The sequence below is a fragment of the Symphodus melops genome, assembly GCF_947650265.1.
Source record: "Symphodus melops genome assembly, chromosome: 15".
NCBI lineage: Eukaryota > Metazoa > Chordata > Actinopteri > Labriformes > Labridae > Symphodus > Symphodus melops.
In genome coordinates this window covers 16,683,823-16,710,930 of record NC_136705.1, presented here as the reverse complement: position 1 = coordinate 16,710,930, position 27,108 = coordinate 16,683,823, and the positions used below count along the sequence as shown (strand labels likewise).

General features: G+C 42.0%; 1 protein-coding gene across 18 annotated transcripts in view; it reads left to right on the top strand.

Moving 5' to 3' along the window:
- The window catches only part of LOC306836195 (ankyrin-3-like), a gene marked incomplete at its 3' end in the record, with an annotated part of 92,681 nt that extends 65,721 nt beyond the window's left edge, over nucleotides 1-26,960 (top strand). For 12 of the 18 annotated variants that reach the window (XM_079363158.1, XM_079363166.1, XM_079363173.1 and 9 more), the window contains 18 exons: nucleotides 63-287; nucleotides 456-610; nucleotides 1,266-1,477; nucleotides 1,676-1,871; nucleotides 2,191-2,287; nucleotides 3,045-3,273; nucleotides 3,373-3,498; nucleotides 3,908-4,030; nucleotides 4,558-4,584; nucleotides 6,688-6,769; nucleotides 7,913-15,172; nucleotides 16,073-16,147; nucleotides 16,516-16,647; nucleotides 16,778-16,921; nucleotides 19,150-20,644; nucleotides 20,791-20,953; nucleotides 23,310-23,401; nucleotides 24,904-26,960. In XM_079363158.1, the coding sequence (XP_079219284.1) occupies nucleotides 63-287; nucleotides 456-610; nucleotides 1,266-1,477; nucleotides 1,676-1,871; nucleotides 2,191-2,287; nucleotides 3,045-3,273; nucleotides 3,373-3,498; nucleotides 3,908-4,030; nucleotides 4,558-4,584; nucleotides 6,688-6,769; nucleotides 7,913-15,172; nucleotides 16,073-16,147; nucleotides 16,516-16,647; nucleotides 16,778-16,921; nucleotides 19,150-20,644; nucleotides 20,791-20,953; nucleotides 23,310-23,381 (10,813 nt within the window). Of the gene's footprint in view, nucleotides 1-62; nucleotides 288-455; nucleotides 611-1,265; nucleotides 1,478-1,675; nucleotides 1,872-2,190; nucleotides 2,288-3,044; nucleotides 3,274-3,372; nucleotides 3,499-3,907; nucleotides 4,031-4,557; nucleotides 4,585-6,687; nucleotides 6,770-7,912; nucleotides 15,173-16,072; nucleotides 16,148-16,515; nucleotides 16,648-16,777; nucleotides 16,933-19,149; nucleotides 20,645-20,790; nucleotides 20,954-23,309; nucleotides 23,402-24,903 lie in introns of those variants that run through there. The other 6 variants (XM_079363161.1, XM_079363160.1, XM_079363165.1 and 3 more) reach the window with 3 other exon arrangements.
- Nucleotides 26,961-27,108: the final 148 nt, after the last annotated feature.

The following is a 27,108-nucleotide window of genomic DNA, read 5'->3' as shown; positions in this document are numbered from 1 at the left end:
TTATAGCTCCTATCTTTATTTCTCTCTTTTTTTCTGCCTTTAACATGGTTGCTCTCTTGCAGGTTCTTGGTTAGCTTCATGGTGGATGCCCGTGGCGGTTCCATGAGAGGCAGCCGCCACAATGGCATGCGCATCATCATCCCTCCCAGGAAGTGCACAGCGCCGACACGCATCACCTGCCGCCTGGCCAAAAGGCACAAGCTGGCCTACCCCCCACCTATGGTGGAGGGAGAGGGGCTGGTGAGCCGCCTGGTGGAGGTTGGACCTGCTGGGGCTCAGTTCCTAGGGTACGACGCTTCTTTCTGTGTTGACCGGTTGCAGTTCTCAGCGGGCCACAGAAAAAAATAACGAAGATATCTTCTTATAGCTACTATTATATCGCAATTCATTTCAGCTTATTGCCTCCTTAAACCTCCTTCAGCAGCTCTAAAATATTTGTTTTTACTTTTCTTCAGTCCTGTGATTGTGGAGATCCCTCATTTTGGTTCCATGCGGGGTAAAGAGAGAGAGCTGATTGTGTTACGGAGTGAAAATGGGGACACGTGGAAGGAGCATCAGTCAGACGCCAGACCGGAAGACCTCATTGATCTGCTGGCTGGAATGGAAGAAGGTAAGAAAAAGAAACCTGCCACTTGTACCTAGTTTTACAAAAAAGAAGAGTAAGAGAGTTTGTGCAGCACAAGAGAAAGTGTGGAGGTTAACTGATCCACTCTCAAAAACTTTTCCACATAACCCAGGGTTGTGTGTCAGAAAGTGACCTTAAACAGCAGTTCTTTGACTCTGATATATTAAATATAACCTTATACAGAAAAAAAAACTTAATTGAGTTGTTGTTCATTCGGCTTAATTTCTCGCTGCAAAATAAAACACACAAGCCTTGGCAGGGTGAAAATGAGCATTGAGATTTGTTTTGTTCTGTTTTCCCATGTTGTCCATAACTCCCATCCCATCATTGTAAGCTGTAACAACAAACAGAAACAACATAGAACAAATAACATGGAAATACAGAATTATAAAATGAAGAGTTGAATTGCACTAAAAACAGAATTAAAAAAGTCGTTTCTTGAACTTATAGTCACAAACATTTGTTTTTTAAAAATAACAACAATTGAGTGAGTGAAATGTTTGGTCAGTTCTTCCACCATTACCCTGTGGCTCATAAGAACCTAATGTTTAAATTTAATGAGAAAAATGTGTAAAGTGCACTCTTACAAAGTAACGCTTCATAAAATCCCTAAAAATAAAAGCAATATTTTCTGTCACAGAGCTGGACAGTCCTGTTGAGCTCGAGAAGAAGCGCATTTGCCGTATCGTCACAAGAGATTTCCCTCAGTATTTTGCTGTGGTGTCGAGAATCAAGCAGGAGTCGAACCACGTGGGTCCTGACGGGGGTCTCCTGTCCAGCAGCACTGTGCCCATGGTCCAGGCCTCTTTCCCACAGGGGGCGCTCACCAAGAGGATCCGTGTTGGCCTGCAGGTACAGCAGGCCTCCTGGGATCTTCTCATATAAGATATTAATCCTGACTCAGTTTTTTTTTTTTTTTTGTTTCAAATCCTGTAAACTGACCTGTTATTAATTTATACCCGACCTGGGTGATGTTTGTTTATCCTCAAAGTTAAATCAACAAATCAACAATGATTCTGCTTCAATCTGTCTTCCCTTGTTTACGTTCAGGCCCAGCCTGTGCCCGATGACCTGGCACGGGCAGTTCTTGGGAACAGAGCGACCTTCAGCCCTATTGTTACTGTCGAGCCCAGGAGGCGGAAGTTCCACAAGCCCATCACCATGACGATCCCTGTCCCACCTCGATCGGCAGAAGGCCACCGCGGGGACTCTGCACCCTGCCTGCGTCTGCTCTGCAGTATCACAGGCAAGTAGACCTGTAAATAACTAGAGTACGACAAGTACAGTAGCCAAACATTGTAATATGTAATATCTCGCCACACTTCTATTCAAATTGTCTTTAAACATTTCGACAAATAAAAAGTTACAGTCGTCATTCCCTTAGTTGTGTTATGGATATGTTAACTGTGAAGCCAGACATACTTGGCCTTATTTGATTTCAAAAGTCACTGGGCAATATAAGAAGATGAAGGACCGCGAAGATAAAAGCATGAAGGCTTTAAAAGCTAAACCCCGGGTGAGGCAGCAAAAGTATTGATCTCATCTCTTGGCTGTGATTCATGCAGGAGGGATGTCTCCTGCTCAGTGGGAGGACATCACAGGGACCACACCGCTGTCCTTTGTTACTGACTGCGTCTCCTTCACCACAAATGTTTCGGCCAGGTGAGTCAAACCAAACACACTGCATACACACACGTCATACACTAAGAGGACAGTCAAAGGTGATAAACACAAAGTAAAGAAAAGCTATTGAAGCTATGTGTTGAACTTATCTACACCTTTAAATCCTATGTCCCAATATACAGACATCTGATGTTGGTACAGAACAAAAAGTATGATGAATGCTCTTGTACCTTTGGTAACTGCTATAGACATTTCCCTGTGAGCTCAACAATGAGCTGTGAATCAAAAATTAGATGCATTTTGTATTAATACAATCATTAGGTGCATGCATTAGATCACTATTTCTCACTGTATCACAACATTAAATAGCTTGACTTTTCCTTTGTATTGATGTTTTGTTCATGACTTGGTGGTAGTTTTCTAATGCAAACAACATCTTCCCAAGTGGTACAAAGTTAACCATTGTTTTGGCTTTCCAGACACTGGGGTTTCTGAACTGACCTCTGCAACTTAAGAGTATCTAAATGTATTCTCGTCCTTACTAGATTGGAATCATGCTGTGAGAGTGCAGCCTGATATTAGCAGAGAAACCCTGTCGTGGCTCTGTAATCACATTGCTACAACACACGTGTCTGTGCTCAACCTTCAAAGGAATATCCCACCTTATTTGATTAATCCCTGCTGATAGATTTACTTATCTTTATTTAGGCTGCTGTAAATCGCCCACATAATCATAATTCGTTCACCACTTCTCTTCTCATTTCTGCTCGTTCTTTGTCTGATCTCTCCTCCGCAGGTTCTGGCTCGCAGACTGTCACCAGATTCCTGAGACGGTGAGTCTAGCGTCTCAGTTATACCGGGAGCTGATCTGCGTGCCGTACCTGGCCAAGTTTGTGGTTTTCGCCAAGATGAACGACCCTGTCGAGGCTCGGCTGCGCTGCTTCTGCATGACGGACGACAAGGTTGACAAAACCCTCGAGCAGCAGGAGAACTTTGAGGAAGTGGCACGCAGCAAAGATATTGAGGTTGGTTTCTTCTGTTTGTGTTGAACGATAAAAATGAGTTGACGAATCAATACATTTCAATGATTAATGAATTCCTCTTTTCTTAATGGATTTATGTAGGTTCTGGAGGGCAAGCCTATCCATGTGGACTGCTATGGCAACCTGTCTCCTCTCACTAAGAGTGGGCAGCAGCTGGTTTTTAACTTCTACTCTTTCAAGGAAAACAGACTTCCATTCAATGTGAAGGTATGAAATACTCTGTTCTCATTTCTACAAAGTACATGCAGATAAAATTATGTCTGAAGTGGTAATATTAAAAACATTAACCACAGCCCAGGCACATCAAGTGTCAGGGAATGATGTGATTCTAAAAGAAGAAATGTCTCTATTTTGGTCTGAGTCTTTGATGTGCATGTGACTGAGAAACGAATCACATTCTGTTGCATCCTTTCCTTCCATCCTTTGTGTATTTTATGACAATTTAATATTTCAGGAATGTTGAATAGGTTTAAGAAGAAAAGAAACCCACAAAAGTGAATTTTCTTCTACTACGTTGAAGCTGAAACCTTCCCCTCCCCAATTGTTTTACCTGATCAGGTTCCTTCTTGAACATTTTAAATACGATACTTTTCTGAATTTTTGCTGTCTTCCACAGATCAGAGATATGGGCCAGGAGCCATGTGGCCGTCTCTCCTTCCTGAGAGAGCCAAAAAGCAGCAAAGGCCTTCCACAGACTGCCATATGCAATTTGAATATCACACTGCCAACACACAAGAAGGTAGGAGCGCCATGGTGGAACGGTTCATCCTTTTTAGGCAATTTCATATCATTTACATGCAAATTGAACAGAAATACAGAGAGTAGTGTTGTCCTGACATCCAGAGGAGCCATTGAAGGTCATTTGGTCAGAAGTGACTGCCTGCTGCTTGTGTCTTTTATTGGTGTTAAAGCCTGTGCCAGTCATAAGACCCCACAACGTACACATGCAGCCACACATGCACAGCGTGCTTTCTCTATTGCCTGGCTCTCTGTGGGTACAAGTATTACGCAAAAAGAAAAGACAATGTTTTGTTTGTTGTGGTGTTCATTGATCACAAGAAACTGAAATTATTTTGCTTTTGCTTTTGTTATTTTGCTGTTTATTTTTGATTAATCCCATAGACTTATTCTGATGCGTTTTGTTGTTTTTGCTGCTCCATTTTCATCCCCTGAACTTTTCTTTCCATCTCCCCGCTCACTATAACGTCCCTGCTCTCCATTGTGTCACCTCTCTCCTCTCCTGCAATGCATCTTGGAATACCACAGGATATGGAGTCTGATCCTGATGATGAGGTAAAACAGATTCTTCATCATCACATGGAACTGCTTCTTCTTTTTCGTCCTGTTTTTTTTTGGCTTTACAGGGTTATTCGTATATATCTTGTCTACCTTTGTGTGAAAGTTGCTTCTGACTGCACTTTATTGCGCTGCTATGTTGTTGCTTACGTGACATCATGTAGAATTGCATGAATGGAAATGGCAGCCGTTTTAATCAGCAAGAATTTATTTATTGTTGTCTTCATCCCCAAGTCCAGTGGAGCCAGCTGCTGTTCCACTGTCAGCTTGTTTTTCATTTCTGTCCTCCTTTCCATACATTTCCAACAGAAGTCACCATGTCTCCATCCTTACTATTAATTAGAGCCCGACCGATTCATCGACCAGCAGATAATATGGGCCAATATGAGCGTGTCCGGGCTAATTTGATTACAGATATGAGCCGATATAACTCGATTTATTCACCAGTCAAATATCATTTTATTTAAGTATCTTTGTATTACACTAGCAGAGTACAGTACATGCGCTCTTACTTTCTAGTTGAGTGGCCATCTTCATCAAATATCTTTTCCAAGTGTTTGATTACTGCCTTCGAAGGATCAACGCAATAAATGTGTGCATCTATATCTCTCCCTACAGATGGAATATAGATATAAGAAAAATATATCCATATTGGATTTTCTTCCCTTCCCAATATGTATATCAGTATCAGCCCCAAAATGTTCCTATTGGTCGGGCCCTACTATTACTTATAGGAAGTTTCACACAAGATTACATTATGATTTGTCAGCTTTAAATAAGCCCTTACTCTTATCATTTGTCTACTACATCATTGTTTAGTTGGAATCAAGCCTTCCCTTCTTCACCCTTGTCCTTGGCCTGTGTTCAACAGAGTACTAACTTTATCCTGCATGTTGAAACATTTCAAGGAGAGTTTGATATAAAGGGAGTTTACGCTGTTTTTGTATTTGATTAGTTACATTAATTATAGTGCATATGTGTGTAATGTATGTGTAATTTTCCTTCTTCCTGAATATATATCAAACTAATTCCCAGGAAGAATGTTGATATTGGACAATTTAGCACTTAAAAAAGTAAAACTAGATGATATTCTTTGGCAGAGTATAATGCTGTTGTAGTGGGGTTTTTTGCCTTTTGCCTTAATTGATAAGACAGTTCAAGGTAAATAGAAAATCCAAGGAAAATAGAGTGCGGAAGACGAGACATGCACCAAAGTACAGAGGGTGGAACCTTCTCAACCAACTGAGCTAGACCAAAGTGCAATGTGGCAGCGGATTAAACATCATTCCAATGATCTACAAAAACATTCATAAATCAAATTTTGGTTCACAAAGACTATATAATAAAGACAACAGTTTTAGCCTTTTTCATACAGAGGTTAAGTAGGAGTTCAATAAATAAGATTATTCAGGCCCAGCTGCCCCAGTGTGGGATTTCAGAGAGCATGTTGTTGTTAGGGAAGAAAAAAAGGTGTGGCACTACTACTACACTACTCTACCGGCTCTATCCTTCTGGTTTTCCCATTTTCACAGATGTTGTTTCAACTCTGTTACAACCTTAACTCTCTGCTAAAAGGGGGAACATGCCATCTCTACAAAAGGTTGAGCTTCAGTAACGACCAAACAGTCCTGCCTTGATCAGGCCGTGTGAAAGGGTTGACAGATTGTCTGAGACGGACACAAAACTCCATTCTCTGCAATGAAAGGCTGATACATTAGACCAACATCCATCAGGCAAAGTAACAAACCCTCAACACCTTAACTTTGCACATTGTTACGTTGTTGCAGTTTATTTTGAACTCGTCTTCTTGAGACTGAGCAGCAAACAAAGCAGATAGTGTCTGTGGTTATTTCATTGCAAAGACATTGAGAAATGATAAGAGTGAAGAGATGTAGGGAAGCAGTAGTGGATTCAAAATTCTTCATTTTTGTACTAACAGCATGTACTCATTGCCTAAAAACAAAACAGTATTTGTGCATCGCAGTACTACTTAAAGAAGCTAACATTATTATTTAGACCGAGATCTTTTATGGTGAAATCATATACACTTCACCACATTTTTTTTGTTAAAGCACCTTTTGTTGTTTTTATTTGTTGCAGACTGAAAAGCCAGAACGACGCCATACCTTTGCCTCCTTAGCTTTGCGTAAGCGCTACAGCTATTTGACCGACCCAGCAGCGAGTGAGTTGCCCGTTTTTACTTACATGAACATTTTTAATGGAGTTCAGATGTTCTGTTTTAGTTTTAGTGTCTAAATGTCCCTTTATACAACCTTCATATTCTTTTCACATATATCCAGAGTATAGGAAGACATACCATGTTTCTCAATCATTTATTCTATTCACCTGACACATACTATTCTATCACTTGTCATTCATCAAACATTTGCATGGTTTACTGTGTGTTACGCTTTGCTTACTCACCTCATGTTCTCAGAAAGTCTCTCTGTTTCAACGGTTACATTACTTTACATTTGTGGAAACATTGGGAATCATCTGTCTGTTCATTTATAATTTCAAAAAAATGTTTTAATTCATGTTAAATAAAAATATTCATTTGAATTGTTCTCATGTCCTTTGGTGGCCATTTCACTCTTATTGGCTTTATGATTGTGTACGGCTGTATAAATTGGTAACAGGTTGCACTTTACATTCACTTTATTTTAACCCACAGGAGACTTCTTTCGCCAGATATTCTACAATTAGAATTTTGCAATTTGTAAACAAGCTGCATACATTTCTTTGCAGCAGTTATATTTTGAGGGGTAGTATTTGTACAGCACTTCCAGTTTGAATGGCTGATTTCCTGCTACTCTTTGTAAAGTGCAACCTTGTATTTTTATTTCAAGTCATGCCGAAAAAAATATTGATTTTTTTCAATAATGTTATACACTTGTGGGGTCATCTCTGGCATTGAAAATGAAAATTGAAGGATAAACACTTGTCAAACAAACACGTACAGTAAAAGGCACTGTGCAAGAAGGCAAATAGATAAAGCACATCAAAAGTCAATGGAATTGTACTTTTTTGGTCATCATGTCATTTTGTTGTCAACTCTACCATATGTCAAGCATTTTTTTCTTGGACATGCTCTTTTGTTTATCTGGTGTATTCTGTCACTGATTCGAGATCCTCATTTACCATATCATCCTGGATTTTTGAATAGGAAAATTTTTAATCGCGTGAAAAAATATGTCTTGCTTTATTAATTCTGTTTCTGACTGACTCCAATTTCTCTTTCTGGTTTTTATCTTTTATTTCAAATTATTTTTGTTACATTTTATTTTTACTTCCTTATTGCTTTTGGTTTAAATTATTGTTGAAGAAACTACTGATCGAGGCTCGCCGAGAACACAGCCTTCTAGCTACCCTCACAAACCTGTCTTTTCAACGAGATCTTATCAGGCGTGGTCGCCTGTTCCTGTCGCCGTCTCTGGTCAAGCCAAGTCTGGGTTTGGCTCCCTCTCCAGTTCGTCATCCAACACGCCCTCTGCCTCTCCATTAAAATCTGTCTGGTCCATCAACTCTGCCTCCCCAATCAAGACCAACATCCCTGGATCCCCCGCCTCCTCTGTAAAGTCAGTTAGTGACATGGCATCTCCCATTCGAACTTACCGAACCATCTCTTCTCCTATAAAAACTGTAGTCCAACAATCGCAGTATCCGGGGCAGACACCCCCCAGTCCCCTGGCCTCACCAGGCAAAAGTGTACCAGATTCTATGTCTATGAAAGGTCTGGCAGCATATTCTGCCAGGACCTCCCCTATTACTGTCTCAGGAGGGGGGAGCACACTTCTTGAGAGAGCATCTATAGGCATGACTCCACCATCTTCTCCCAAATCTTCTCTAAGTATGTTTACTTCACCTCTGTCCTACAAAACTGTTATGGGGGGATCTAGCAGTACTCCATCTTCCTCCTCACCCATAAAAACAGTCCCTGGGCTCTCATCTGTGCGTTCTTTTGCCACTGAAGTCACTGGTCCTGCGAGGAACCTGTTCTCCAGTCTTTCATCGCCACTGAAATCCAACACAGCTCCAAGTGCTGCCGCTCTGATCAATGGAACTGCATCACCTACACAGTACCGCTCTTCTTCCCCAACTTCTCTTCTGGCAAGTAGTCTGCAAGAAAGAATACAAGCAACTACCAATGCTGCGACTACAAGTGTCAATGCAGCCTTTGATGAGGTGGAGAAAACTTTTAATTCTTGTTCTGCAGGCTATGGCACCTTGAAGTCCATGTCCTCTTCAGCATCTTCCTCCTATCAGTCCTTTAGATCATCAGCTTCTAATTCCCTGTACCCCTCTCTTAGATCCCCCTCTAATGCCGCTACTCCTGTAACATCCAGTACAATGACTGTTCCAGTGTACTCTGTTATTAATGTGCTGCCAGAGCCCCAGTTCAAAAAGCTACCAGAGGTATCCAAATCGGCTGCTGCCCTTCTGTCTCCACGGAAGACTGTGCCGGCTGAGGTCAATGCTCAGTTGCAATCTTCCTTTTCCAAAACTCTTTCTCCTATCAAGTCCCCTCTTTTTACTGCTGCCCTTAAATCCAACACCACTTCGCCACTTTCATCCAGCCAAGAGATCCTAAAGGATGTGGCTGAAATGAAAGAGGACTTGATACGAATGTCTGCTATTTTGCAGACAGACCCAAACTCCACAGCCAACAAAGGCTTTCAGTCAGATTCTCCAAGAGAAGCTAAGATAGAGGATGAGGAACCGTTTAGGATTGTTGAGAAAGTAAAACAAGATTTGGTCAAAGTGAGTGAAATACTTACTAAAGATGCTGGGAAGGATGGTAAAGTTTCTCATGCCAGAGGTCCTTTGGATGACATACACTTCTCAAAAGTACAAGTTGAACAACCGCCAAGCAACTGGAGCTATCCACCAAGATATGAGACTGTGGTTCCTCAAGCTAAATCAAAAACAATACCAGATAGAGATTTCAATCTTTCCAAAGTTGTTGACTACCTGGTCAATGATGTTGGTAGCAGCTCTTTCTCCAAAATGCATGACACAAAGCCAAAAGGAGATGAGGGTAAGAGAGAAGGGGAGGGTAAGGACAAGCAAAAACGCATCCTAAAACCCACTATAGCAGTTCAGGAGCACAAGCTCAAAATGCCTCCAACAACCATGCGCTCTTCAGCTTCAGACAAAGAGATCAGTAAAGTTGCAGATACACTTTTTGGAGCGGACACTGTGCTAGAATCTCCTGATGATATCTCACATGAACAGGATAAAAGTCCCCTCTCAGACAGTGGCTTCGAGACGAGGAGTGAAAGGACACCTTCCGCCCCTCAAAGTGCAGAAGGCATGGGCCCAAAGGCCCTTTTTCAGGATATCCCAGTTCCCCCTGTGATCACTGAGACAAGGACTGAAGTTGTTCATGTTATCAGGAGTTATGAGACCCCAGAGGATAACAAACAACCTGCAATGGAAGATGCAAATTCTGTCAGATATATTGATTCAGAATCTAAAAGCCATCTGAATCAGACTCAATCAAGCCCAGAACAGAATAAATGCTATTCAATCAAAGTTAGCCCTGATGATGATCCAATGGGAAAAGGGATGAGGGTAAAAGAGGAGACGCACATCACTACTACCACCAGGATGGTGTACCACAAACAAGGTGCCAAGGAAGCTGCATCTGAGAGGTGTGAAGAGACTATGTCTGTGCATGACATAATGAAAGCTTTTCAGTCTGGCAAGGACCCTTCTCGAGAACTTGCTGGACTGTTTGAACACAAGTCTGGCAAAGAAGAAACATCACAAAGAGTTGTCGAAGACATCAACTCCAAACCTAAGGTTGAAAGAATAATTGAGGTTCATATTGAAAAGGGCAATAAAACAGAACCAACAGAGGTCATAATCAGAGAGACTAAAAACCATGCAGAGAAGGAAATGTATTACTACCCAGGTAATAGACAGGACGAGGAGGAGCCTGAGGAATCGCTTCCAGTGTACCTTGACTCTCCCAGAATGAATACACCCATGTCACAGGAGGAAGAAAGCCGCCCAAGTTCAGCCCAACTTATGGCAGATGATTCCTACAAGACATTAAAGCTACTGAGCCAGCAGTCTGTAGAGTACAATGACGATGAATCATCAGAACTAAGGGGAGAATCTTATAATTTTGCAGAGAAAATGCTACTCTCTGAGAAATTTGACCAGTCTCATTCTGACACAGAGGAATATCTAAGAGATAGGTCTCGCTTCCATTCACCAGACAGAAGTAGTCACAGTGAAGGTAGATCAGTTGGGCCAAGGACAGAGTATGTTTTTAGATCATCAAGAAATGTATTTGACAAATCTGGAAGAATGGCAAATGTTGATGATAACTTTGACAAATTGACACTCTTACAGTACTCTTCTGAGCCTGGTAGCCCAAAGCAGTCTGTTTGGATGCGTGTGTCAGATGACGCTCAGAGTAAGGACAGAGGACAGCTTATGTATGAGGACAGGGTGGATAGGACTGTAAAAGAGGCAGAGGAAAAGCTCAGTGAGGTGTCCCAGTTCTTTCGTGATAAAACAGAACAACTAAATGATGAGCTCTCATCTCCAGAGAAGAAATCTCGCAGAGCAGACTTCAGGGAATCACGATCAGGGCCCAGTTCTACACACAGCAGCCCAGAGAGGTCAGCTTATAGAAACGGGGGTAGTGGGGAGGAATGGAGCAGAGAAAGGCTACGAGACAGATTCAACTCCAGCGACAGAAAATGTGCAAGCTTACCCAGCAGTCCGGAGAGGAGAGTGTTGCTGCAATACACTGATTCAGAACGAAGACAGCAAGATGATAAATCAAAAGTAAGCACAGGTGAAAGCCCAAAGCCTTTTCAAATGTCTTCTTCCAAAGTGAGTGCAGTAAGGCTAAAGTTTGAGCAAGAGGCTCAAAGGCAAGAAAGAAGTAATCAAGCAGGCCATAATTCAAATCCGCCCATCAGGAAGCTCCAGGAAAGTAAGCTGCCCGTTTATCAAGTGTTTGCTGGATCAAGCATCCCAAAAACACCAGATAGTCCAGGAACCCAGAGGAGATGTCTAGATAGCCAATCCAATAAGTTCTCACCCAAGCACGAGACCACAAAAGATCAGGATGATAAAAAGTTATTTAAAGCGTGGGAGGGCCAAGATTATGGAAACTATAAATCTCAATCCCCAAAAATATCACAACCTCAAATAAATGATGGAAATAGCAGTGATCCCCAAAAACAAGAAACCACCAAGAAAATAATCTACACAGAATTCATTGTACGAGAAAGTCCAAATAGTAATGATAGTCTAAAAAAAAACTCGGAATCGCAAATACCTGTAAGAAAGCCATCTAATTTCTCAGAAAATCAGAAATCCACCACTTTAAAATTAGATGCCTCTGTTGAACCATATGAGAGGACAGGGTCTCATATACCTACTTTAGCTAGAAGTCGCTTACACAGTAGCTCTGATTCCAACAAGTCTACTTGGGGATCATCCGTAGGAAAATCCTCAGACTCTTCGGACAGTTGTGTGTCAAATGTAGTGTGTAATGGTGTTGATAGTGACCAGATAGAGTATTTTGAAGAAGTAACTCCTGTTGTTGTCACAGAAGGATTCAAAGATATCAAGCCTTTACCTGTGTATGTTAGCATCCAAGTAGGAAAGCAATATGAAAAAGAAACAGCTTCGGGACAGCTTGGAACCTACAAAAAGATAGTTAGCCATGAGAGTAGGACAGTGCATGAGACTAGGGGTGCTTTTTACACTGTCAAGCAAAAACAGTCTCCATCCCCTCAAGGAAGTCCAGAAGATGACACTCTAGAACAAGTGACTTTCATGGACAGCTCTGGGAAAAGTCCTTTGACACCTGAGACCCCCAGCTCAGAGGAAGTAAGTCTGACCTCAAGAACACCAGACTCTGTGATAGGTTTCATGCCTGGCATGCCAAGCCCTATCCCTGAAGAGTCTGAGGAGGAAGAAGGGAAGACCTTCATTTACAAGGAGCCCTCGATCGAAAAACCCAAGCCAGCGTCCTCAGGAACTCACAGTAAAAAACTGGATGCACAGAGACCAAAGTCAAAGGAGAAAAGAGTGGCTTATATAGAATTTCCTCCTCCACCTCCTTTGGAGACAGAGCAGTCCGACCCTGATAAAAGAGGTTCATGTGCTTCTTCCGAGGCAGAGACTGAAATGATAGAGGTGAACCTTCAAGAGGAGCATGATAGACACCTCCTAGCTGAGCCAATCATAAGGGTCCAGCCTCCTTCCCCTATCCCCCCTGGAGCTGATAACAGTGACTCTAGTGATGATGAATCTGTTTTCCATCCCATTCCAATCAAGAAGTACACGTTCAAAATGAAAGAGGAAGGGGAAAATGGGCCAAAACAAAATACATCAGGGAAAAATGACAATAAAGATTCTGGACTCAATGGTGTTGTAAAAGGGGATGATGCTGACTTAGAACAAAATGGCAATGATCAGTCAATTACTGATTGTTCCATAGCAACCACTGCTGAGTTCTCCCATGACACAGATGCAACTGAAGTAGACTCTTTAGATGGGTATGATATGCAGGATGAGGATGATGGACTGAGCGAGGATCCTAAAACTTCTAGTCTGTCTAATGATGGAAAAATAACTGACCGCTCATTTAGCCAGTCAAAGCTTGAAGTGATAGAGGAAGAGAAATGTGAAGAAGGGGGAGATAATGGAAAGAGAAAATCAAGCACATCCTCAGTGAAAAGCAGTGGAGATGAAAAAGATTATACCCTTGAAGGAAGACATCCAGACAGGCTGAGTTTTGGAGAAAACTACTTTGGCTACCAACTCGAAGAAGAGCTCAATTCAACCTTTAAAACTGTGGCCACCAAAGGCCTGGACTTTGACCCTTGGTCAACCAAAGGGGGTGAAAATGATGGCGTTTTTGATTCAAAGGCAAAAGATGAGGACCCAAAGCCCTTTGGTTTATCGGTGGAGGACAAATCCCAGGCTACAACTCCTGACACAACTCCTGCTCGAACACCGACTGATGAGAGCACACCAACTAGTGAGCCTAATCCCTTCCCTTTCCATGAAGGGAAGATGTTTGAGATGACCCGCAGTGGTGCTATTGACATGAGCAAGCGGGACTTTGTTGAAGAGAGGCTTCAGTTTTTCCAGATTGGTGAGCATTCCTCTGACCCAAAAACAGGGGAAAAGGGGAGAGGGGGCAAGGTCCTGGGGGTAATTTCCTCTCAGTCAAAAACAGGGGCCGCAGTAGATGGGATGGTGAATGTTATAGATGCAACCACAGACAGCAGCACTACACCAACAACACCAGCAGCATCAGCATCAGCAGCAGCAAAATGCGGCCCTGCACAGCCCGGCAGTGACACTGGCCATACTGGTACCGATGCTCCAACCTGTGAAGCCATAGCTGAAACCGCCTCTTCTTGCACAATCACAGCCTCTAAGGTTGATCCCAAATTACGCACTCCAATTAAGATGGGCATAGCTGCCTCTATTACTGTGAAAAAAGACTCGGGGGATATCACCGATTCTAAAGCTGAGATTTCGGAAGGTCAAATGGTGCCAGAATATATCAGTATAGAGGGTCAGTGTACAGAGAGCCAGTCCATCAGACATCCTGAGTCCAAGCTAGAAAGAAGAGATTACCCTTCTGAAAACTGCAACAACAACAACAACCTTGAGTCTTCCAGTGTCCAGGCTAACTACATCCAGTGTGGTAGTGTGGTGTTTAATTTGCAGTCTTCCTCTGAGCCCACTCTTCAGAAGGCCAGCAGGATAGAAACATTGTGCTGTAGGGATTTAGAAGAGAGAGTGGAAGTTCACAAAAGCAATCAAGTGCAAGAGCAGATGAGCGAAACAGTTAAAGAAAGTGAAGTGAAGCAGCCGAAGTCAAGGCTTCCAGTTAAAGCATCAGGGTGGTCATTTCACACACAGGGAACAGCCATAGGCAAGCAAAAACACAAACAGGCAGTGACTGTTGAAGTAAGGAAAAGAGGAGAGCCAGCCATAGCAAAAGTAGAGCCCAGGTCTAGAATACCAATCAAGGATGTTAAAAAAAATAATCCCGCTACCACAGCTAGTTCACTTGGTTCACTCCGGGTTACCTCACAGCCAACAAGGGCATTGGACAGAGACAGAGCAGCCATACAGTTACCCTCAAGACTACCGCCTAAAGATAGGCATCAGGCCAGTACTGTTAAAGGTAGACAGGACAGACAGGAGAACCCCAGTGAGGTTTGTAAGCGCACCATTGAGTACTTTAAAGGCATTAGCGGGGAGACGCTAAAGTTGGTGGACCGCCTGTCAGACGAGGAGAAAAAGGCGCAGACAGAGCAGTCGGAGGAAGACAGCACCTCCCGGAGCACCTCTCTGTCGGACGCCTCCCAGCCTTCCCAGCCCTCTCAGCCCTCCCAGCCCTCCCGCTCGTCCAGGTCTGGTAGAGGTTCGAGGGCTGAGGCCGGGGCCGCGTCCGTAAGGGCAAAGGTGGCGACGACGGACAGGGCCTCCGGCAGTGAGAGGAACAGGAGGAGTAGGCGGACTGGTGGGAAGGAGGGCAGTCAGGGACTCACAGGGTCTCGAACGCCTCCCATCGCGGAGATCAAGCCTAGTTTGTAAAACTTTCACACTATGTTAAAAATACATCTATATATTTTTATATTTCACTTTTAGTTGCATGACATCGTTGTGATCGTTTAATGGATTGACTGGAATGCCTGTGGCGTGTTTACATATTCTCTTCAGAACAGTAGCTGTCATTTAAATTTATTTTTTGTCATTGATGTAATGTGTACTGTATTGTCCTTGTTGCAAGATTCTCTTTCCTATTTTCCCCTCTGCCAACCCTTTAACCTCTGTATAGTAGAGAGAGCATGCCAGCAGTAGTGACTGGTCCACTGGCACAACCAGTCTCTTTTTGACAACTCCCTGGTCTGTCTGTCTGTCTGTCTGTCTGTGCAGGGTGGCTACCAAGTTATTGTATTAGTTTGTTCCTACAGATTTTTCCATGAATCAATTGTCATTTGAACTAACAAGTGTTGGAAAAGAACACTCAAAAGTGTCCTGCATGTTTACGTGTTAGACTCTAACATAGAATTCACCACCCTAACTGTGTAGAACTTAGAGTCTGTTGTTGACAGTCATGCTTTGTTTTGTGTGGTTCTCATGACAGTTACTGCCTGCCTAGAGGATACATACCACAAATAATCACAGAGCACCACTTATTCTATGAACATATTTAAGTTGCTCATTATGACTCTAATGTGAATTCCCTTTTCTTGCCATCATGGGAAAATAATTCTTAACTTGTGTAATAAAGTCATACTACAGTGATACTAAAATTGGATTTACAATTACATTTTTTCCACATATCTAAGAAAAATTATGATAATCAGATAGATATGTGGCCAGAAAAGGAAAACATAAGTACATATTTATTTATCTCTTACATAAATGTATGTAGGGGAAGGACTGTGAATTGTTGATGAGTGATTGTCCTCTGTCTTTCCAGGTCCCCAAAGTCCTTGTGAGCGAACAGATTTGCGGATGGCTATCGTTGCAGATCACCTGGGACTTAGTTGGACAGGTAGAAAACATTCAGCATTTCTCTTTTTCTCCCTCTTAGTCTTTGTCTACCTTACTTTCTTTCTTTGGCCCCATCAGTCTCAAACCTTAATATTTACTGCCCTCTTCTGGCCAACAACATAACTGTGTTTTAAAATGTAACTCTAAAAAGTGAAAGTAAAATGTCATTTTGTAAGGAGTAACAGTAACACTTGTCTATTTTATTTTAAATGTGGTGACAACTGAATAAGGGTCTTTTAATCAGTCTGAAATCAAAGTATGTGTTTTGTATATTACCTTCTGCAGTCTTTATCTATACTGATCAAAATGATAGGTACTTTATAAAAATGTGAATATTGTCTCTCTCTTTCTACCTGTTTTCCATCACAGAGCTGGCTCGGGAGATGAACTTCACAGTGGACGAGATTAACCACATCAGATTAGAGAACCCCAACTCTTTGACAGCACAGAGCTTCATGCTTCTTAAGAAATGGGTCGGTCGGGAAGGGAAAAATGCCACAAGTAAGACTATTTTTATTTCTGAAAACCTTACAGTTTCAATTTCTTTGCCCTTTGAACCTAGTTTTTGGCCTCTTTCAGACCTTGATTTACTGACTAACTCTGTTTTTTGTCATCTTTCTTCTCTCCACAGCGGATGCCTTATCTGCAGTGCTGACCAAAGTCAATCGGATGGATATTGTGACTTTACTGGAGGGCCCAATATTTGACTATGGTAACATTTCAGGCACGAGATGTTTTGCCGATGATAACGCTGTTTTCCAGGATCAGGCTGATGGTAAAGTTTAGCACCGTCTAGCTGACCTCTTACCTCTCCCTGCTACCTTTTAGTTGTGCCAGTGCATGGATCATAAACTATAGACTAAGTGCAAATATCTAAAGATATGGATGTAGTGTCAGATTTTAATTGTGTTTGGACAACTGGCACTTTTGTTCAGTATCACTTAATCTATTCAAATTGACTTTTTCAAAAGTTACCAATTTTATTTCTACAAGTCCTGTCTTGTACACCCTACAAATGACTAATAGTGTATCCAGTTGTCACAAATGTGCAAAATCTGCTGTAAAATCCTATTCTATGCATGTTGCATACTAGACACTACTTTTCATGTTTTTATTAATAATATCTGACTTGAGTAACAATGACTTAACCCTGTAGAGTCTGCTTTTCTCTATTGATTTAGCTTAGCCGAGCTCTCTTAGTTCTCCTCCAGTTCCTCTGAGCCTTCCTCTGATAGATGAGAGCATCTCTTCTTCTGTGAAACCAGACTGCCTCCTCCTCCTCCTCCTCCTGTACCTCCTGCCTCCCATCACCTCCCCGTAGCAGTATCCACTGCTGATAACAGCACATAACAGCTCTTATAAAATTAAGAGTCATGTGTTGGCCGAGCTCATCCATCCCTCACATGCCTTCTCATCCACACATCCCTCAGTCATGTACTCCATTCATTGTCTTGTTGTGTTTGCATGGTTCACATTATGACTTTATGTAATGTTATGTTTTTTTTCCCCACTGTCTTTTCATCCCTTTTTCATTAATGTTGCTCTATCCCTCAGTCTGCATTATCATACCTTTAATTCCCGGAAGCACTCAGTCTGTCTTCCTAATTCCGACTTCCTCTCCCTGTTTTCCAACTCCGACCCCAACTCCTCCACCAACTCCCCTCACCCCCACTACAGCACTTCACTCCAACCCCCTGTCCTCACGCCGCTCTCCGAGTTACGAGTCCTCCATCTCCCTCAAAGACTTGGCACCTCCAGCGCCGTTTGAACCGTCACACTTTAACTTCCTCTCCCCTTCTTCTCAATGTCTCAAGCCTCGGTCTCCCATTACTGATCCACGTCAATCTCCCGCCTTCCCTTTCTCGCCCCACCCCTCGTCCCCGATCCCCCTCATTACCTCACCTGTTGCAAGCTCTCCCCCACCCTTTCCTTCTTCAGCTACCTCGGTTCCCTCCTCTCCCAACTCTGTCCCAGGCTCCCCAAGACTCACCATACTGACTCCAAACCCCTCGCAAACAGAACCAAACACCTCGTCTGATACACTATCTGGATCTACCTCTGACCTGCATACTGTTGCCCCTTCTGACTCTACTACCACACGTGCCAAAATCACCATTGTATCCTCTGCTGACGCCCTCAACCAATCTGAACCCATCTCCACACCTGTGTCCCCTATTCCTTCCTCTCCTTCTGGAAGAGCCTCACCATCTTTCATCCCCTCTCTCTCCCGCCCTGTCTCCCCTCTCTCTTTGTCTCCTCTTCCTCCTGCTTCACCCTCGGGGTCCCGTTGTACAAGCCCCACGCCTTCCTCCCCTCCTCTTCGCTCTCTGTCTCCCTGTCCTGCTTGCCAGGGTAACTTTGCACCCTCAGTCGCTCCACCGTCCACTGTTTCCCGTGTTGACCCTTCCACAATGGAAATATTAATCTAGCCTGCTCTATCCTTCATCTCTTTTCTCTTTCCTTTCTAAAATCTCTCATCTGTCAACTATCTCATATGTGCATGTAACAGGACACCCGAGCAAATATTAACATTTTATATTCATCATCCCATGCTACATGATGAAGAAATAATGTAATAAATGCGTCCTAATTTGTATGTCTTACTTGACTACAACTCATAGAAACTCTTAAAAAACAGAATACGCATAAACAAACGTCACTTTTCCGATAACTGGAAATTTGAGTGTGCATATTTTTATATTTGACTTATTCATTGCTATTTGTGTTGAATATGACACAGCAAACATATTCAGTGAAATGTGTTCACTTTGTTATTCTATTTGACGGCATATGTTTGAAATTAATTTGTCATACTGAAGTTGAACATATCAGCATAAATGCTCTCTGGCTGTCCAGAAACATGCTTCAAACGTAAGTCTCTGTGCCATCTTCCATGTCATACGGTGTATGTGTTAGGGTGTGTGTGTTTGTGGGGTGTTATATTATGTTGTGGCATGCTTCGGTGTGTGTTTGTCTCTACATTTGTCATCCTGTCACCTACAGATTATCAGAGCATTTTAGCGGAGCTGCAGTCCCCCGCTGCACTGCACTCTGACCCCCATTTCCTGGAGCCCGAACTCCCCGTCACTCCCAATCCTTCCCTTGATCCAAACCAGCACTACCACCTTTACCCAGAACCAGACACCCCTCTGCTGGTGGACTCCCAGCAGTCTCAGCCCCTGCCCTGGAGCCCAGAGACAGAGCCCGGTAGCGGAGAACCTGACAGCCCCCCTAGGAGTCCCCCCAGACCCTGTGAGCTTGCCCTGTCCTTCCCAGTATTTGACGTCCCAGATACCGCTCCTCCTAAGGTCAGCAAGCCCCACATCGCCCTGAACGATGAGCTTCTTCTGAGTGAGGAGGAGGACAGATCCTATCAAGAAATGGAGCTCAGCCACAGGCCCAGGTCACGCTCCTTCCCTGCAATGTTTGACTCAGACATCGACATGGCCTTCTCCACATCCTCCCCTTCACTCTCATCAATATCATCCATCACCCCTTCATCGCCTGAAAGATTACTAATGGGACACAAACGAGTGCAGATGGGTGCTCCCAACGATGTACAAGGGGTTGAAGATTTAAAAGGAGTAGGGGGGGGGATGACAGAAGAAATACAGAAGGTGGCCGAGATGGTTTCAGCGGAGTTAGCTGAGGGACAGCACTTGGTGGAAAAGTGGATGGAGCAGGACTTAATACAAAATGTTGACAGAAAGTGTGAGATGGTTTCAAAAGATAGGCTGAAAATGGCAGAAGAAACCGACGGCATTGTGTTGGAACAGAAGGGCGGACGCGCAGAGGAAGAGAACGTTGTGTCAAATGAGCTGCAAGATGAGAATAATAGGGAACACTGTGAGGTAGAAGAGGTAAGAGATGTACAAAATCTGCCAGAAGAACAGCATAAAATGATAGAAATTGGGTATGAAGTGGAAAAAGGTGAAGAAATAGAAGCAGGGGCTTGCAAAGAGTGTGTTAATGTAACGCCCGAGGTTCAAAATGTGGATGGAGGCAGTGAGGAAAGGGTCGACGAGGATGACAGAATCGATGACACAGATGGAGAGCGGCAGTTTAAGGGAACAGAAAAGTTGTACGGCGGTGAAAGAGAGATTTGCAAGACGTTAGAAGTGGTAGAAGAGACAGCCCAGGAGGAGGTTGTCAGTCCTCTCTCCCCTCAGGCCTGGGTTGAGGCACTTGAGGAACGTCAGCCGAAGGATTCCGGATCCAATGAAGAGGAGGAGGAGGAGGAGGAAGCAAGAGAGAAAGAAGTCACAGAAGAACCACTAGGATCTCTGTTTGAGGAGGTCAATCAAGAAGATGGCTCAGAGGAAAACGAGGAGGACGAAGAGATCAAGGCCAGTATTCAGGAGACTCTCGAACAGGTTGAACAGGCAGAAAAAGACATGTGTTCACTTTCAGGTTGGCACAGCGATTCATCGAGCGTCAATGTTGAACCACCGACGCCAGGCCGTAGTGTCAGCTCAGACCTGCTCGACAGGCGGGAAAGGTAAAAGTGTTATTAAACTATAAGCTTCCAAGTATAACCATTTGTATTTATGAAATGTTTTTTTTTTTAAACTTCTCAGATTATGTTTTTCCGCTCTTACTTCATCCTACAACTACGATGCTAATTCTGTTATTCCTACCACACAGCCAAGAGAACTCCAGTGACTCCATCACTTCCTCGTCAAGGGGCGAATCAGGGAGGTCCCGGCACAATGGCGACAACTCAAAGCACTCACCTCAGGGCGGCTCATCAGAATCATCAAATGGCAAAAAGGAAGAAGGAGCGCTGGTGTCAGAGAAAAAAGTCCAGGTAATGCAAAAAGTAGAAATAATGATAACATAAGTCATTTTAATTGGCTCTAAACAGAGTATACATTGAATCTGTTAGATTTTGTTGATACCAAAGAATTGCGTTGCATTGCAAGTCTGTTCTTTTTTTTTTTTTTAGGAGAAACTTGTAAAGAAACCCTTTTTTTTTTTTTTTGACAGAATCACTTTTTTCTTACAGCCAAACTGGACGTTTACTGAAAGCCTTTTATTAACTTCTGTTCTTGCCCTTTTGTGTTCTTTTTTTTTTTTCTTTTTTCTCCTACTTCGTATTTTTCATGAACTTAAACTACATTCCTCAGCAGCATGTTAGTGTAGACTCCGGTTCAGAGGAAGAACAGACTGTAACTACCAGAATCTTCCGACGTCGTCTCATTTTAAAGGTACACTGAAAGCCTGGTGCAGAAGCTGGAGTTAGCCTTGGCTTGGGTTGGTTTGGTGTGCGTTGAAGTCGTTTTTCCTTGGTGTTCTGATATTGATACCCTCTCTTTGTGCTCATAGATTTGTTTGTGTACATAACTATTGAACCTGTCATATGATATTGGAAGGTAACATTGGCTCGTTGAAGACTAACATAGTCAGCTACCTCTTTCTGACACTGACATTTTTCCTCAAGGAACTGCTTCGGTGTGGTGATGGTGTTGGGTTGTTTGATCCTATTTGAGTCAGCCCTTTGTATCTCATTAGCCATGAGCTAACCACAAACACTTGCAGGGAGAAGAAGCAAAGAACATCCCAGGGGAGACTATGACAGAGGAACACTATATGGACCGGGATGGTAACCTCATCAGTAGAAAAGTAACGTGTTGTTTTGTTCACATCCGCAGCTCTGTTGTTAAGTCTTTCACAAGGAGCGAAATGTTTTTCTAACAACAGTCTTTTACAAATCTTCTCCTTTGTCAACACCCTTCTGCACGGCGCAGGTAATCAGAAAGGTTATACGCCGGGTGTCTACTCCCACGCCAGATAACCAAGGAGGGGACAGGTGGCTCAGAGACCTTCAGCACAGTCCCATTCTGCAGGAGGACGGGTCAGAGGTCGGCATGAAGATCCCCCTTTAACTGTGTTCCTGGGTTCTAAGTCTAATAAAGATGGGCGAATTCTCCTGTCAGAAAACGTCAGCAGAGAGGAGAACATAATCGTAAAAAACGGATAAAGCTAATACAAAAGTTAGATTTGAAGCTGCACTTGGCAAGACTGTGAAAAAACACAAATTTGAACTGTCGTATTCACAAAGGAGTCAAATAACAAAGAAGAGAGCTTCCTCATCTCACATAAAAACCTCCTCAACCCCAATGACCTCCTAGCAGATCTAGTCTTTCTTCAGGCCCAAGCATTGTTCAAATCCAAAGCACGTTATCATCTTGTGTATAGTATTGGAAATACGTAATGAAAAAGAAGGAGAATTGTAAATAATCTCCAGTATATTCATGTTTAATATCAGGTGTAGCCATAAGAAGCCGGTCCCCTTTGTTTTTACATCAGGGCCCAACTGCATAGAAATCAACTGAAGTGGTGCAACATGGGGATACAGAATTAAAACATTGTCAAGCATTTGAAAAACAACATTATTCCTAGCATTGACGTTTTTTTAAGAGGTCATTCGGGCTGTCGAGTTAGAGGAATAATTATTGTCTATTGTGAAACAGCAGAGTTTACTTCTAGGTGTTACACAACTCTGAGTAACATCTCTGCTTTCTGAGTACAGCTTGAAGTCAAACAAATGGAGTAAAAAGAGGATGGGTTTATCAGATTATGGATCCCTCCATCACTGAAGGTGAACAGTGGTGGAGTAAACAGTGAACTAGATTTTTTTTTAAAGGTTCTCATTATGTCTCTTTGGGGCACAACACAAACAATAAATGCATTCAGTTGAAGTGCATGCTTGCATGTTTTGTGTTGACAGGAGCTGGTGTCTATTGTATTACATAACAAAGAGGGTGCTGACTCTGCTCCTAGCTGTGTGATTTTACTGCTCTTTCAAGTGTTTCTCCGATTAGTCAACAGCATGACTAATGCGTGTCGTGATTCTGCTGTCAAAACACAATCTGCCTCTTTTGTTTCTAACTCATTTCATAATAGATTTTTTTTTTTTTCCAGGTTTCTGGTTGTTGTTTGGTTTGGGTGCTGATTAAATTCCTAAAAATTAAACATCTACTAACACCTACTAGTTTCAGATTTCTCTTCTTGCAGTGTGTGGAGATGAGTTTTTTTCCCTTTACCTCGAGTATTTTTTTTTACAGGTTTTTCCGTGTTGGGTCAAAACTTTTTTTTTTCCACCTATCAGAACATCAGAGTATAGCTTTTTAACTATTTGTGTGCATGTTTGTGTTTTCCAGCAAGGAGAGGGGTCGAGGAATAGCAGGCGAAAGGATGACAGAAGATCAGGGGACAAAAAGCTCCACTCATAGGGAGGGTTTTGCTCTACAAGGTACAGTAGTTCACTCTCTGTCTTGATAACACAATCTCCTATTTCCTGGTTTATTGTCCATGTGGTTGTAAAATGTTTTTGCATTATGCCACTACTTATTTGCAGACAGGTCATCTATTGTCTCATGTTGGTTATATTATCACATCCACATAGAACCACATAGAGACATTTTTGGTATGGGTTTTAAATGTCAGCTAAGGTTGCAAACACAACTTCATGCCTGCTAGCACAAACAAAGTGACTGTCTTTAGGTAAAAACTCTTTTTTTGAGTTCATGGGTTGAGTTCATCTTTAGTCTTTGGTATCACATCAAGGTTGACATCAACAGATAAGTTGATATGCAACAGAAGGTGTGAGTGAGTTGGTTAAATACTGGTTTTGGAATCCACACAACCTCATGTGTTTTTAGAAAATTAATCCAAAAATACACAGTTTGTTCATTACTAAGATTTGGAGTTTACTTTTTTTTTTCACATTTCTTACATACTGACAGAGCGAAGCTAGCTCTTTTCTTGTGCTTCCTGTTTTATGAGGAGTAAATATCCTTACAGCTCTAGCTCAGGTTAAGACCTGAAAAGACGCTGTATTAATCCTCTCATCTAACTCAAGAGTAAAAAGCCAAACACAGTGTTTCCACAATGTAAAACAAGTTCCTTTATTTTCCCCCTCTCCAGATTGTTGCACTGTCACACAGACTGGTGCAAAAGGCTGACTGATGTCTGAGCCTGGTTATCCTCTGGCAACATTTCTGCCATCTTTGTTCCCTGAATGTGTTTGTACAGAGAACAGGGCTGATGGATGCTACTCACCTCAGCATTATATTGCCCTGCTCATATCCTCCATGCCAGTTTTTGTCAACTAAATCCCCGACTCACAATAGCATTGTGGCTTCCAAAAAGAGTTTTTTATCCCCTTGGCCAGACTGTTAATCCCTGTTGCTGTCCACCGCTTATGTTGGGTTTGCAGTGAATCACTCCATCTGTACAAAAAACTGACTCAGAAATAATATGGCACTCCTGTGAGGTATGACCGAGAGTTACCATGGTAACAGAGGACACCTTAAAATCCCACGCACCATCAGGTCTTGTTAACATTTGTAAGCTCATCATACAAAAGAATTGAGGATTGTGACGGTCTCATAAACAGTGCACACACACACACTCACACACACACTCACACACACACACACACACACACACACACACACACACACACACACACACACTCACACATATATATATATATATATATATATATATATATCATTGAGGGGGCAGGGGATTTCTTTGCCAATAACACTAAAGAAATTGAATGACTTTAGAATCTAAGGACAAAGTTGTCCTAGTTTAATGGTTTGAATTAATTCCTCCATAGTTATTGGTATATTCTTTCGGTACTTGGGAAATGTATGTGTAATTTGTTGTGTTCCTGACACGATACAGTACATCTAACAATAATTTTACTGTCATATAATGTGTCTGGTGCTATTTTGTGTCTCACAGATCTGCGGGAACCAAGCTAAATGGTTCCTTGTAAGAGGTGTTCAGAGGGCTGAAGGGTTCCGTTGTGAGGACTTCAGGCACAGTCCAGATCGCAACAATCTGCTTCAAACAAATGGTTTTCACACAAGAGGAGTCGACCCTTCTGACTAAACGCATGAGCATGAAAAACTTACCCTCCTGTCAATCAGAGGACTGAGGGGTGTGGGGGATTCTCACTTTGTGACTGTGGTGGACCCATGGACAATGACTCTGCTTCCTGCTTTTTGTGTGAAAGAACATGTCTTCGGTCCACCAGTGTTGTGAGAGGAGCATTGTTTGCTGTGAAAATGAGGTGGGGAAAAAGACTCCCCTGACCGACAACCACACAGGTGCAACTGTGACCAAAGATGGCACAAGAGCTCAATCCACATGGAGGGTGGAAGGAAAGAAGTAGACACAATAACACAAAAACAAAACGGAACACTTCTGATACAACTTCAACACTCGCCTTATAGTTTTTTCTTGAACCCATTGTTGTCAAGATGTAAATTGTTTTGGGATTTTTTTTCTTCCTTTTTAAAACTTAAACTAACACAAAACCTTTCTTTCTGTATATAAAATGACAACGTGTATAAATCTTTAAAAAGGGGATAAGTGACTGGTTGAGAACGCACTAAGGAGAGTTACCTTTTTAAGTGCTTTCAAAATGTATTTGAATTGGTTCCACTTTTAAAGATTTGAGTGTAACTTCACAGGTTCTTGTATAATTAATTATTAGAGCTGGTATAATGTTTGTACATGGAGAAAAAACAGCTAGTTTGATTTTAACAGAACTTTCCAGAAAATCATATTTCAGTAATGGATCTAATCCTACAAAAAGCAGCCTTTCAGAGTTCTCATGTTTTCATGCATGCTGTTCACATTATTTGAAGTACAATTTTTACAAGTTTGCAAACACTGTATTCAAATGACAAATAAAACCCTTTATCTGTGTACACATATAGCACTCACATTTGTCACCAATTTTATATTTTAAATTGGAAAAGGGGTACCATTAAACATTAATCATGTTGGGGTGAGGATGAAAAAAGATCTATAGCTTCTTGAGGGTGTAATGTCTTGTCTGTCTATGTGAAAACAGAGGGCAGCTTCTGCTAAGAGAACGATTTAATCTGAATGTAAATGCTAGTAGGCTGGCTCGCTGTAAAATTATAACTGTATCGTGCGTATTGGCTATAAGGTGTAGGAGTCTCTGTACACTGTTAGACTGTTGGTAATCATTTTAGCAGTGTGTCAATTTGGTTTTCTAACCGCTGCTGTGATATTTAAGGAAAACTGGGGCATTTCATTTTGGATTTTTTGGTGAACTATTTCCCTCATTTTAAATTTACTCACATTAAGGACGCATAAAAACATTATTTGATTGTAGCTCTAAATAGCATATTGTATGACAAAAACACTGGATGGTCTAAAGCAATTATTTAAACATTAAACAGTGTTTAACTCTGAAACTGTGTGATCTTTTTAGGCTTGAGAGTCTTTATATGCAGTGTCGAATAGACTTGTTTTCACTAGATCATTGGCAAAAAATCTTACTTTACATTACTTAAAGGATTATCTTTGTATTGGATTTCATTAGATGCCCATGCAGTTCAAGTGTGGTGTTCTACTGGTGAGATGACTCAGTAGGCTAATGTCTATGCTGTGGACATGAAAACTATGTTTGTTTGTTGTTTTTTTTTGAGGGGGTAGGGGGGTTTCAAGGAAGTCAGGTAGGGTGCTGTACCACATCCCCTTATACTACTATGTCAATCAGGGGGTGGAGGATCCTTTGATATGGTTAAACTATCAATTTTTGTCAATTTTGTTTGATATGTGTTTTCACCTGAGCAGATTTTTTGATGTACAATTCTTACTAACAAGAGTGAAGCCATTGAAATGTAACTATTCTAGCACTTTGGTTATTCAAGGTCTTTTAGAGGCTATAGCAGCAATGATGCCACCACAAATGTTTCAGACGTCTTTCAAAAAATCAACCTAAAAATGAAAAAAAAAATAAAAATGCATTGATTTCGCAATATTATTGTGTGGGGGTTTTTTTTTCTCTGTGTCCTTGAGAATATATATATATATATATATATATATATATATATATATATATATATATATTTATTTAATGCTGGTAATTTCATGACAGAAGTCATGAAATTATGATGACGTTACCAG